This window comes from Sylvia atricapilla, chromosome 5 (assembly GCF_009819655.1).
Source record: "Sylvia atricapilla isolate bSylAtr1 chromosome 5, bSylAtr1.pri, whole genome shotgun sequence".
Taxonomy (NCBI): domain Eukaryota; kingdom Metazoa; phylum Chordata; class Aves; order Passeriformes; family Sylviidae; genus Sylvia; species Sylvia atricapilla.
The window spans coordinates 17,695,029-17,709,690 of NC_089144.1; the positions used below are offsets into that span (position 1 = coordinate 17,695,029).

At 37.6% G+C, this 14,662-nt stretch overlaps 1 protein-coding gene across 3 annotated transcripts in view; it reads right to left on the reverse strand.

The window, feature by feature from the left end:
* The window catches only part of CDC123 (cell division cycle 123), a 30,273-nt gene that overhangs the window by 12,704 nt on the left and 2,907 nt on the right, over window positions 1–14,662 (reverse strand). For all 3 annotated transcript variants that reach the window (XM_066318837.1, XM_066318838.1, XM_066318836.1), the window contains 6 exons: window positions 13,571–13,625; window positions 12,739–12,771; window positions 10,487–10,582; window positions 9,645–9,751; window positions 3,382–3,430; window positions 1,697–1,772 (listed from right to left, as the gene is read on the reverse strand). In XM_066318837.1, the coding sequence (XP_066174934.1) occupies window positions 1,697–1,772; window positions 3,382–3,430; window positions 9,645–9,751; window positions 10,487–10,582; window positions 12,739–12,771; window positions 13,571–13,625 (416 nt within the window). The remainder of the gene's footprint in view (window positions 1–1,696; window positions 1,773–3,381; window positions 3,431–9,644; window positions 9,752–10,486; window positions 10,583–12,738; window positions 12,772–13,570; window positions 13,626–14,662) is intronic.

Consider the following 14,662-nt stretch of genomic DNA (forward strand, 5'->3'; position numbering starts at 1 on the left):
AAAGAAAATATTACTACATATACATATATATGATGTAATAAATCTGCATTTTAGAGGTTACTACAGCAATGGGTATCTCTGGCAGTTGTGGTGTTCCAGCATCACAAAGTAGGACAGGATTCAGGTCTCCTCCCTTCAAAAAGCTCTGTCAGGAGTCATTAAGCAACACAGACTTAATGGGAAATCCCTGCTATTAGGAAGATAAACTCTGTTACAGAGAGCTGTAATACACTTGCAACTGGCATAAATGGAGAGAAAATGGGAAGATGAGCATAGGAACACCAGAAGGAACAGCCAAATAAGAGGGCTTAGAAGAATGCTGTCTGTTGACAGCACCTGGATTAGCACAGCTCAAGTATCTGGGTGCAGCTCCATAGGAAACCCAAATCAAGAAACCAAGAACAGGGAGTGTGCTCCTAAAGGTTCACAGAGGTGGGGCTGGATGGAGCAACAAATTGCTGACAGCTCCCAACAGGTACAAGAAGGCACAGCCAAAACAAGCCCACATTAACCACGCTAAGACAGGAGAAACAGTGAGAACTACATAGCCAATATCCCTGGCCTTCCACATCATCACAAGGAACCTGGAGCAGACCACTTGTGCATAGGGAGCTTGGGGCTTGTGAATATGTAGGCATGAGAGAGGCAAAGTGAGCAAACCTGGTTTTATCTTAAAGCAAAAAAACCCCAAAAAAATCACCTTCCTTCCTGTAGAGTCTGGATTTGCTCCATCCCTGCTTTAACACCTCCTTGTTAGAAGAGTTCAGGCAGAATGATTCAACCTTGTTCAGAACAAATGTGCACTAATCCTGTGCTATTTGAGTTTCTGTTCTTCGCTAAAGATTTCATGGTAGACCACACCAAAATCAAACTTCAGAGTAGTAATTAGCCTGAAATTAAACCCCTCAATTCAAGCACCTGTATGTGCACTGGGTATCTCATTTCCTGCTACAGTCAGCAGAGAATAGTCAACACAACCAGAAGAGTAAAACTGAGCTAAATTTACCCTAAATTACCCTAAATTTACCCTACTCAGCTGCCTACAACACATGCTCCAGCACAATCTGCCTGATCTCCAGCTGCCAGAGGGGCTCTGTGCATGCTGTGGATGGATACCTTGGCTCTTCAGTGCCCCTTGAAATGTTTTCCATTTAGGATTCTGCACCTGAGTAACAGAACAACAAGTTCTAACTAAGCTACACTGAATTTCACATGAACTCAAGATACCTCCTACACCTGTGGAGATGTCCTGACCTCCTCAACTCTCTGCATATAGTATCCACATGGAACAGCACATTATGTATTTGCAGCACAATACACAAGTGCCTCTGTATCCATTCTGCAAGTTGGAGATGATGCAGTTTCCTCCTGAATATAAAAGACTCACTCATAAAACTGCCTTTGGGTGAAGTTTCTGAATTAACAATTTAATTAAGAATATTCCCACAATATTCAATAATTCAATATTAACAATTAAATTAAGAATATGGCAAGCATGCTGTGTTGTCAGGCTTTCAAATACAGAGGAAAGTGAGATGTGGTAAACCACATTTTAAATTACAGAAAGAATAAACCATTAATTTCAGAAATGAGGTGTGAAAAGAAAGAACTCTCTTCAGACTTAGCTCTCATTCAAGGAATCAGAGAAACTCCTCAAAACTTCATCCAATAATTTTGTTTTTAAGAAATTCCTTACCTAAAAGTTTGTTTTCCTTGACAAAGCATCTAAATTCTGCACCAGGGATTAGTTCACACCATTTACGAAGAACAAGCTGTGGAGGAAAAACAAATGACAAAGCACTGTTTCAGAAAAGTAACAGCATCCTTTTGTCAACAGGTCTGCCTTTTAGAGCTCAAGTTTTGCTGTACTGATAAGATGATCACTACTAGGAAACAAAATAATCTTAAATCTGCAGTACACACAATGATTTTTGCAAATATTTCAAAACAATTAGATTTAATATTAATTTCAGAGAATCACAGAATGCTTTCAGGTAGATGGCATCTCTAAAGACCACATAGTCTAAATTGGCTTAAAGCAGAAATGTTCAGATTGCGCATAAGGAACCATGAGGACTCTCAAGCACTGGAAGAGCTCCCTCACTGAGGTTGTGCAGCCTCCACCCACTGAGGTTTTCAGACCAGATTTTATAAAATGCCAAGCAAGACAATATGATCTCATTCCTTACCCAGTTTTGAGCATGAGGATGGACTAGACACCTCCTGAGGTCCTTTCCCACCTTAATTATCTTATGCTCTTCCACTTCGTACAGTATTTATAACTGTGAAATCATTTATGAAACAACTTCCAAGTTACATTAATGATAAAGCATGGAAAATAAAAACTCTGCTGTACAACATGACAAATCTGTCATGGAATTGACAGAAAGTTGCTCTCTAGTCAAAGGAGTTGATGAGCAGAATTAAATTTATCCAAATCAACCTCTATTCTGGTACACACCCAAGCAGAATTCTGTGACGCCTTTGAAGGCGCAAACCAGTTAAAATAAGGACACAGGACAGAAATAGAAAGCAAACTATTATAGTCAATAGGACAGACTGCCTGAGAATCAAAGCATCTCTCTGGCACTTTCTCAAATTTCTGTATTTCCTAAGCAGAAATATTCTGAAGGATCCATGTTTTTGAAGGCCCCAGTTACTGCTACTGGATGCTGCAAACTCCCAAACCCTTTAAACTGCAGCAGAAAGCTTCAGAAAGCAGAGATGACATTCCTAACTACAGTGTTAACATTCAACCCTTTGTTCCAACTTTTAGATGTCCTGTATCTTTAAAGCACACTTAATAGTACTTCAAAATAAAATAAAGTTTATTCACTTTTGAAAAGCCCTTTAAGCCCACAGCATGATGACAAATGTTATATTTACATAAAAACTATTATTAGAGAGATGACTAGATGTTACCATAAGAGCAGTAGCTCCACATTAACAGTTTAAAGCATCTCTAGCTGAACATTTCAATCTGGTAACAAACATAGGAAACAAGATGTGACAGACCAGTCCAGGATGTCCCCAGCCATTGCAGCAAGCCTCACCCTTGGTAACCTCAGTGTGATGTTCACAAGCAGCTCACCATCAAGAATGTATGACTTTGAACTACTGAACTTGTCCTTCCTGTCACAACCTGACAGATATGAGAGGACATTGCAAGGAAGCTTCTCAAGTCTGCACTTTGGCCCAACTGATCTGCAATTAAATGAACTTCTTATGACCTGCAGTGCTGAACCAGACTTCCCTTCATATCCACAGCAACACGAATAAAACAAACATAACACATTTCATGGACAGAAACCCAACCACAGATGTCACCCAGCCTCTGAGCAATTCTTTTAAATTACTCAGAAATCATGCAAGGAGTCCTACCTCATAGTTCAAGGAAGGATCAGGGGAATCATCAGTACAGTGAATAAATCTGGAAAAGTAAGGCACAGATTTCAAAATCTGCTTTACATGAAAGATTTCAGCTGTAGTGAGAAAAATAACCCCAAACTGTGAAACTTAAGAACTATTGTTAAATTATTTCCAATACGTACAAAGCAAGTAAATGCAATACATAACAACAACTCTCCTTTTGACAATTATCATGGGAAAAAACCAGAATCGTCACCTCTTATATTCTAGTGCAATTTGGAAGCACTTAAATCTGGACAAGGATGTGTCCAAAACATCATTGTTGATTCACTGTTGACTTATTTCTGTTTGAATCAACAGTGCTGCTCCTCTCCCCTTGTATTGTTATGTTGGTGTAACTAAATTCTCAAAAAACCAATAAACTTGAGCAATCTAATCCAGTTTCACTGCAGCATGTTTTCCCAAGTACTTTTAATGTTTAACTTTGCAAACCACACAACAGAGACACATCATCATGCCTTACAGCAGTTCATTTCCATGAATAAAGGATTGAAAATATCACTGCTGCTCGGCACTCCTGATTCCATAGCATGGTATCTTCCTAAATTAAGAGCCTTAAGAAATACTCTTACAAATCTCTTGAGAGTGGGAATAAACAAAACTATTTCCACAACTTCATGCAGATGTCAAGGTTTTGTCCCTTGTGAGGAGCTGACTCTGTCGGTCTCCTTTCAGGAGCAATCAAGAATGGAGGCAATTATAAGCCAAGTCAACTTCCATGTACCTTTTTGTCATTTTACAGCAAACCTTGCAAAAGATTCTGTAATTTTCAAAAGGTATTCACAGAAGAATATGTGTTTTTCTCCCAGTTCTACTCCCTGACCTTATTGGCAACAAGCTACTTGGAAGCACAGAACTGTGTCAAGGGTCACTGCTGAGCAATAGTTCTAAATGCAATATTTATAGGATCTCCTTTTAGCAGTGAACTTCATTCAGCAACCCAAGAGTCTCACATAAACATTGCATTTGTAAGACATGGCTGCCCAGCCTTTGGTTTGAAGTGAAGAGCTATTGTAAGAGTTCATTCTGTATGCTGCCAGCAGAAATAAATTTCACACATTTTAGTTTAGACTTTAATATCCCCCAACACACAGAAAAGTAGGGCAATACAGGCAGGCTTTCCAAAAGCACAGTGATCAAACACATCGTATATATATCTGTAAGCCTGTGTAAACAGATAACATCCTTCAACTACAGTTTAGATTCCCCGCAATTTAAGATCTGTCAAGGCAACAGAAACAAACCCATGAGAGCTCACAGTTTTGCTAGACTCAGAATTCCTCCCTTACTAGAGTATATGCCTATCATGGTGAAGAAAATATCCTCCACACACACAAAGCCAATAATAAACTCTATCTACAAAGGCAGCTGAAGTCCAGCACATGGAGTTTTACAGTGTCTGCTCATGAGGACCTGTATTACCTCTCACAGACTCCATATCTGAGGTTGGGGTACATGCAATCTGCTTCATTCCAATGAGTCTTTTCCAGCAGTCAAAAAATCCCAGCCTTATAATCAAAATTATTCCCTATAATCAAAATTATTCCCGGACTCAACCCTCAAATATTTTGGGTAAGAGCTACGTGAGGAAGGATGGTTCCTCTTTCCTTGTAAGTCAGAAAATTAAATCCTTGGGTTCCATTCCAAGCCCCACACACTGTGCAGGTATCACTGCCAAATCAAGCAGACAGGCAAAAATACTGCAAGACACAGTAAGGAGATTTTTTTCTTTTTTTTTTTTTTTTTTTTTTTGAGCCCTAATGACACAAGACTGAGTAGAAATGAGGAAAAAATGGCTTAACACAGTGCAAGACAAAATGAACTCATGTTTTTGTAATCCAGCTTTCCTGCTTAATATTATCATGCGTTTTCATTGACAAAAGGTCACTTTTGTTTGGGGAGTAAATTTTGGATGACTTGAGGTTGCAATTTTGTATTTCTTACCAGCTCATTGTATCATTTATTGCCCAGACCCATCTGAACTTGTGTCTTACAGATGGGCCTTTGATCTCTAAGAGGCACAATGCTAAGTGGGGTGTCTTCAACCCACATCCTATTCAGGTTTGCATGCACTTGAAAGATCAACCAGAAAGATGTCAGGAACCCCAAATGAGACATGCCCGGGCTGTATTTTCTGAAGCATCTGAAAACTGTCATATTGAATACTATGGGTGAAGGGCTCAAACTCTATTGCTGTTGTGGTCAACAGCTTTTTTACAGAGTTATACTTACAAGTCAAGACCAGAAGGATCAAGATCTCTTTATATGTGGCAGCTCAATGTCAAACTCCAAATGCAAATTACTGACCACAGGACATACTACACAAAGCCATTATGCAGGTCAGTTTTCAACACCGAGAAAAGCAATTTAATAAGGTTGGCAAGTTTCTCCAGTACCTATCCTGCTAAGAACTCATCTGCAAATCACTGAGATAATTAGGAACTATTATGAATATGATGAGAATTGTAAAATTTATTCTGTACCTGATACTTCCCCGCTATTATCTCACAGTTTATTTTAAAACCTTATTAAAAAAAAATAAGGAGAAGCTTTTAACAGCCTTTGAACTGTATCTTTATTCCGTGAATATTAAACCTTGCTGGAACTTTGAGGCCTAAAAGAAATAGGAAATTATTGCGCCACTCAAAAGAGAATCTTGTACTACACTGTAAATTGCTAGGAAAAATGGGCGAGAGTAAAACCTCAAGGAAAAAAAAATCAACATCAAAGGTCTCATTTTTCACATCCTCTCGTGTGGAACTGCCTACCTTGAAACAGTTAATACTAAAGCCTAAACTATCAGCTCCTGCAAAAAGATACTGGAGTGCTAAGGCACATTCTTCATGATCCAACACTGCCTCCTATACTCTATCAGGAGAAGGCAGGCTGCTATTTCTCCACATCTCAAAAAACTTTGAAATTTCTCTAAAATTTGGAATCCAATATTAAAAGCACTAAATATGACATCAGAAGTGTTGTCAGAATGCAGGGGCATTATCACATTATTTGAAGTACTGTTAATATTTCTACCAGTCTCAAGGTGGGCAATCAATCATGTTCTAACAAAACATAGTCCACCCAGTCTAGCAATAAGAAAGAAAACTGTATTTTACACCAATATATCCATAAGGGCTATATAGAGCTTTTTGCTCAAAAGAGGAGTTTTAATCACGTAACAGAAATCCCAGTTAGGAAGGGATTTTTTTACCACACATACTCAACAATAAATTTCTGAAAGCCTACATTACTGCCTGAAAAATTAACAACACACCACCCACAAGATTTTATGAGAACTCAGATAAGTAAAATACAATGCCGACTTTGAAGCAGAAACAACATCAACTGCATTAATGAGTATATCGCTCTGAAGTCTTTGTTAATTTGTTTTAAATTAACATGCTGGAAAGGGAATTCATTAGTCTGAACTTCTCAACCAAGGTGTCAGCAGCATGAGAAAATCCAAAGTTTTAAAACAGTCAAAGCAATTTATTAACGCTCAGCATATTTGCATTGAGTCCATATTTTTTATTATTTTAATGTATTAAAGCATTACATGGTTGAAGTTTTCTTGAAACTTGAGACAGTTGAGAGTTACAATAAGAGCATTCCCTGACCTGAACAATGCTTAGAGGCAGATAGGAAATGGGAGAGGAAGAAACAGGCGAAGAAAGTGGTTTGCTTTAAGTTCTGCATCACTGGCTTAAATTTCTAGGTTAAAACTCAGATCTACAAATTGCCATTGCAGCATGTTTACCATATTATGACCCACAAAGTAGATATTTAAGTTCATACAGTTGAACAGGACATAAAGCAACAACAACAAAAAAAGGGTATCCAGCAATTCAGCTGCTACTTATGCAGGGCAAGAAACTTTTAGATCATACTGAGTATTATTGATGAAGTAGAAATATAGTGCATTTCTCCTCCCTCCAAGTAGTCCTTCCAAGAGATTTGGATGCATTAGGTATGTAATTTTCATTTATTCAGCACTTCAGGTTCTTATGCCAGCTACATTTTTAATTTCTGCTTGCTAAGGACTAATGAACTGGCAGCTAATCAATAGTATAATTAAGGACGACCACTGTAAAGATTTAGCAATAATCATTGCACTGCTTGAGGACATTCTGTACAAATAACTTTGTAATTTAGAAATATCAAGCAGAGACTGGACAATAATATATGCTTTAATCAAGCATGACATATTCATCAACTACAAGATATACACAGAGATCAAGGTGATTTCCCACAATCATGTCATAAGCTTTACTTATTTACCACCTCAGTTGTGCTATCTGGTGGTCTTATCACATTGGAAAAGAAGCCTAAATGGACTGGACCAGTGGAGTTTGAGGTGTTGCCTTTCTGCAAGAGGTTATTCTCCCACAGCAGGATCAGGAGAAGGGAATGTGCCTGCTATGGGCTGCTCAGCCACTACTGTACTTGTGTGAACTTAAGGTGAAATCACTGATGGTTCAAGTCAACAGCCCTGCTGTGAAACCTCACCCCACAGCCAGCAGAATGTCTTCACTGCCTCTCCCACCAAGCCAGTGCTGACTGCAGGGGGTGAAGAGCTGAGGCACTGACTGCCACTGACACAAGATTAAACGGGACAGAAAATGCACTGATTTCAGTATCAGTGAAGGTGGCTGAACCAATTCATTCTACCATACAAAGAATTGCCACAGCCAAATCAAGTGGCACTTGCTGAACGCTTGCTTGTCTCTGTGACTCACCAGAAAACAGTCAACCAAACAGGAATCCTACAAGGAGCTCTGGGTACTTTTTGTTGGACCTCTTTATCCATGAAGACAGTAAAAACAAACTCCATATCATTTAACATTCACAAAGGGATGCTGCAAAGTGTGCAGCTCTTTTCAGATCCACAAGAATCAGTCCTGAAAGCCACTGCAACAAAAATTTTACTGCTCAGCTCTGTGAGCAAGCCATCCTCCAGACAGCCCACCTCTCATTAGAGGGAACCATGAAAAGCAGGTCCTTGGGAAGGCACCAAAGGCTTCTGAGAATTCACTCATCTCTGACATGTAAACTATAGATTTCTCATCTCCCTCATTCCTTCTGTGACCCCAGAATCACGAATTCTCATTCTTCACAATTACTTCCCAAGCCCAACATACTTTCAAACTGTTTTATCACTCCAGTATCTTCCCTCCTCCTCAGCCTCTTCCCCAGCACCTCCTGACATTGCAGGTTAGGCATGATGTAAAATCCAACATCAGAACTGGACTCACAGCCTTGCTGTCAGCAGCACCCAATTTTTTTTTCATGTACCGAAAACTGGGGGATGAAAGTCTCATTAGAGTTGGAGGAATAAAAAAGAAGGCAGTTGCACAGCATTAATGCAACTGGTTTCACACTTTAAAAAGAAAATTTTTATCAAGACATAAGCCACTTGACATGAAACTTATACCTGTTAACCCTCTATAAGGCACCTAGAACAGTGCCTCTGCATTTGACTTGAATCTCCTAAACATTCCTTTAATGGAAATAAGCATTGAATAATTATTGGAAAATAATCTCTCAGATACCAAGCCATGGACTGCCCCTTTTCTTTGAAATTCTGCTTGTCTGGGGAAAAAAAAAGTAACCATAGTAACAGAAATATCAACTCCAGTAATCTCATTTTCTTTCAGAAAAATGCTGTATTTTAGAAATGAGTGACATAAATCAATGAGATGCAGGTACTACAGGAGGAAACTGTTCCTATACAATTAAGTATTCCTTCATGTCAGCAGATAAAAATCAACCCCAAGCACATAATATTTTTAATTTTATCTGTAACTGCTATCCTTAGTCTCCTGGAATGTATTTGTTCCAAGAGCTACAAGAACTTGGGTTCAGAACATGCTCTAGAAATACGTGAAATAAGTTAGCAGAAGTCTCAAGCATCTTCCAGGCAGCACACAAACCTCAAGGGCTTTAAAATACGAAAAAGACACAGTAAAGTGTCTGTATTTACCATAAGAAGTGGCACCAATAAGGGGAGGTAGCAAAAAGTAAACACCAAGAGGGGTAAGAAGGCAAAAAAATCTCAAGAATACAACATGATTTGCTCTAGAAAAGTAGTAAAAAAATATGGTCTTGGTCCAAAGTCTCAAAGTACACTGGCTGCATGTGCTACTTTAATGTCTTTCTGGTTTGCTTTTGGTTTTTTCTGGCTGTGTATAACTAAGATTTTCTGCTGAAAATCTACTTACGGCTGAGTGAGGTCACGAGTTATGAAGTCTGAACTCTTGAAGAGGAGGAAGATGTCACTGAGAGCTTTACATTTCAGAGAGCTGTTCATTGCTATCCAGTAGGCATCCTAAAGAAACACAGAGAATACCTGAAATACACCTTTATTATCAGGAGGGACTGCAAACTTCAAGTCTATCTAATTCTGCAACGTTTGAAATATGTGCAGAAAAGTTTTTTCATTATTTTGAGGAAAAATTCATCAGTGGTTTAAAGAGACAAAATAGTTATCATTTTTCTTATGAATACTCTGATGAATGCAGTACAAATGCATTTGCAAAAGTAAGTTTTTGCTTTACTGCTTCCAGGAACTTTCTTGGAATGCTGGACTGAACACAATGTCCCTTGAGAACACAAACCAGTATTTGGGTGCACTAATCCTTACAGTATAGTTAAGAGTACCTAAAATTAACTGGAGGAAAGTTTATTGCCTTTTTTTGAAACTGTGGCACTTTTCATCTTTATACCAGGTAAAGTTTTCAACTAGTATCCTGAACAAGAAGAGCCTGCCCATCACACAACCACCTGTGACCAGGATATAGGTTTTAGATAGGAAAGTCAGTAGTGCCATGCATCAGCCTCCCTAAAAATGCACCATCACCATCTAGTGATAGACAAAATATCAGTGAAGTGGTGGATTCCACTCAGATTAAAGAATCCACCACTTCACTGATGTCTTGTGTATCACTTCTTCCTTCACCAGAACCACTAGTCTCTTCTTCTTTCCAAAGCATTGAGAGAAAACAAACACAAAACATTTAGTATGACAACGTCTGTTACAAGTTTTGGGAGTCAGCATTCTTACCCTTGGGGCACTCCAGTTGAGTTTAGGAAAAACACTGCCACCCAAGGAACTTATTGCTTCCTGAACTTTAGCTGTGAACTCAGGAAATTCTGGTGCCTGAACAAAGAACAGCAAAAATATAAATTTCAATAAATTCAATAGTGAAGTGTAGCCATCTGCTAAACACTATCAGAAATACATATTGCATTAGAAATAAGTACAAAATTAGTATGAACCCTGGAAACATAGCATACAATAAAATCACTTAAATTAATCACTTTATCAAATCTGTCATTCTTTCAATCAGAGTAAACAAAATGCTCCCAGTTGGAACTCTCATTACTAGCAAGTATCATGAACTTCAGGAGAAAACCCAAACCACTGTAACAGTTACCATGAAATCTGCAACAGCTGCAAAAATACAAGTCAAATAGCCAAACCTTAAATATTTACCTGTTGGTTTATATGCCATGCTAGATTATTGTAGACAAATAAGATCCAGTAATATTTAAACTTCTGAAGAGTGATTTTAGAATTAAACATATCTTTATCAATTCATAGGCAATTTGAGTGACTGGGCTCATTTAAGCTCTAGTTTTATAAAATGTTAATAATACTTTAACACATCAGCTCTTAAATTAGGTCTTAAAGTAGCTGCTTAACAATATATGGATTCAAAACAGAGGACACACTGCAAAGGTTGGACTAGAAAACCTTGTCTTGTAAGGAACACTGAAAATTTAAGATTGAGATTTTAAAAAAAAAAAACAAACAAACAAAAAAAAAACACCAAAAAACCAAAACTCTTCAGGTTGCTCCAAACTCTACCCTGAATATGGTGCTACAGAAAAATAACAGGTTGCTGACCTTTAAAATAATATGAAAGGATTTGAAGCATATGTCAAAGATTTTTCATGTAACAGGATTTATAGAAAAAAGTATATAGGAACACTATTTCTGCCTATTTTTAAACTCAATTCAAAAGTAACTTCTAGGCTAAAGCTAATTGCTGCCTCTTAAACAACAAAACTCTCACAGCCATACAAGTGAAGAAAAAAACTCATACATTCTGGCATCTCCTCACTGCAGCCTCCCAAAATGCAAACACTTAAAAAAACCTTCTCACATTTTAGTGCAGTGACCTAGACTGAACTTCAAGCATTCTGAACCTTTCCTTTATACATTACCTAGTCTCCATTGGAAACTACACTTGGAAAACTCAAAAAAACCACTTCTCTAATTTTATTTTTAGACTTTCAGTCGATTCTAGAAACTGTTACTGCAAGAAGTAAAATTCTTCATCCACTGCATTCTGATCTAAGCTTCTCTTGTTTTGACAGGAATCAGGAGTCCTACTATATATGTAATAACCAGTACATACCAAGCCTCCTTACTGTGTTCTACATTATAACAGAATCTGATTCAAAACTCTGGCATTACTTATTTAGCATCATTACCATGACCTTTGAAAACCATATGATGGATCCTAAAATCCTTGGTTTAAGTAATTTACAATTTAAGGAATCTAGGATATCAAAGGTTAAATATTTGAACTGAAGATTAATCAGTGTGCACAAATTTGCAATGTATTAGTTTTAAACTCTAGGCTATACAATCTGTACTAGCAGAAGCACCACTCAGAACGGAGTTGCGATTATATGGCACCTAATCCAACATGAGCAATTCCACACCCTGACGAACATTAGGGAGCTACAGGACTGACAAATGCCATGAGTATTTTAACTCTGACAATGAAACAGCAACAGCAAATTTCAGAAACAGATGCAAGAAAATGATCAGGAAAGCCTGGTTTGTATCCATTATGATCTTGAGTCCATGTGCAAGGAGACCATAAAGACAGGAAAAGAATAGAGAGATGTACTTAGAAGAAATAATGGCACATCGAGAGAAGAGCTGTGAAGACTGAGCTGCAGGGGCTTCATTTCTTCTCCATCCAGTCTGATTAAATAATTTGGAGATACTCAAAGTGGTGAAAATGAAAGACAGCTATATTTAGAGCTGTACTGCAGCTCATTTCCTAGGTCTAACAAGTGTATGATTGTCAGGGATGAAGAAAAAAGTATTTTAGTTAAATAAAATTAAGGCAGTAAAACGTTTTTGAAGTTGCAGACATCTAAACTGCCATCCATCTAAAATGGTCTGAAAAATGCTAAATACAACAAGAGATATCTCTAACCAGCAACAAGTTTGTATAACAAGGCTGCAGAAAGGAAACTGCTGACAAACCCATACTGGGCTTTTACAGACCTTACCTTAAGTGTTGTAGTGTTCTCATCATCTGACCACTGTTCAAAATAAGAACAAATCAAAGGTTACCAGTTTCCTGAGCCATCCATTATAATTTATGAGAACATCAGAATTCATGCAGCCTCTTACAACATGTAGATCAAATCATTGCCCCAGGCAGCATAACATCACCATCCTGCAATTATTCTAGCTGTAAATTAAGACAGGAAAAACAGTGTATATTCAGCAGAACTACTACTCTGAAGTATTGATAAAAAGATACCTGTATATATTTCAATTGCGATTTATATCAGAGGGATGGACATTTCAGACCTCAGTCTTCCCTATCCACAGCTTGTCTCCAGCTCCAGCACTTCCATCCTTAGATCCATGATCCATTAGTTTCACTTTTATTTCTTTTTCATCTCCTTGTTGTACCGTTTGTCACTTTGTACTTAGAATATTTTTCATCATTTTCCCTCTAGAATGGCCTTTTGAGTTATTATGGCCTCAGAAACTTTCACTGTTTCTTCAAGTAATTACTCCAAATGTACTTCTAATTTTTCAGGGCATGAAACAGCATTAAGTTCAATTTCAACATTCCCCATTCATTACTACAAATGCAATTATCAAGAAATGAAAATTAAAAAAAAAAAAAAGTCCTCTGTGAAAGAGCACAGAAATATTTTAAACTTTCCCTGACTTCACAGCACAAGTGCTCACATTTCTCTGTTTTTCACGGCAACTACCACATAATTATTTCTGTGAAGTACTTTCTGCACCTATAAAATACACAGACAAAGTTATAATTCATGTTTTTCTCAACAGACTTGACATTAATTTGCATTTTACACTGACCTGTATCTCCTCTGCATCATCACTCCCCTCCTGAGCATGACTTGGCGGATCTTCTCTGAAACAAAAAATCAACAGCAAAAAAATTAATCACTGGAGTTTGACTTGACCATATCCATTACATTTGCACAGCATTTCCAGCTCTTGGTGTTAAAATGTTTTTATAAGGAGATTAAACCTCAAAACCCTGTCAGAGAAAAATCAGAGAAGCCAGTACTGAAAACTGAAGACCAAATGGCTTGCATTAGGCCTAGGTCCTACCCTGAACATTTTTCTTTTTTAAATTAGCAGATCAGTTTTTGCTCTAAAACACCATAACTGAAGCTTTTCAACACCCTGTTAACGATTCTTTTCCAGCTTTACTGTTCTCTGACACAAACACAATTTGAACTTTTTTTTTTTTTTTTTAAATAACTTCAATTAAAATTACATTTACCTCCACACTCCCCTTCCAAGTAAAATTCCATAAACCTTGAGTTTCAAAAGTTGACCTGTGAATTTCTGGCTCTGAAAAGAAAACATCCTCACGCACTCAGCACACAGACAAAAGAAGATCCTATGGAAAGTGGAGAGTGTAGCAACCAGGGCAAGGTCAAATGAACATCCCTGCCAAAAGTCAATTCTTAGACAAGCTGAGTCTCTGCAGTCCCTCAATGCACTTCCACAGGGATTAAACCATCAATCCAGTGTTTGAGATCTAGAGGTCAGGTAGGGGTGCACTGAAGGTTAGAAGCAATCTTGGCCTTGACTGCAAGAAGATCACAATTATAGCTAAGAAAATTCAACTCAGACAAAAAATGGTTTTTAGAAGGAATTTTAACTGTAAACATCTTAAAAATGTAATTTAAGTCAATCATACAGCTGTCCATTACTCCACTGAAGACAGCAAAATTGTAGGACAGCTGTTAAGTCAAACCTTCAATTTCAGCTTTTCTGAGGGCTTATTAAAATAAAGAGCTGCTGCTAAATAAATTGCACAATTCTCCAGAAGTAGGTGACAATACTACTTCTGATCCAAAATGGTTTAAAAACAATTCTAATTTTCTGGATACCCTTTAATAAGGAAAAAAATTTAGAAATTAAAAATTAAACCCT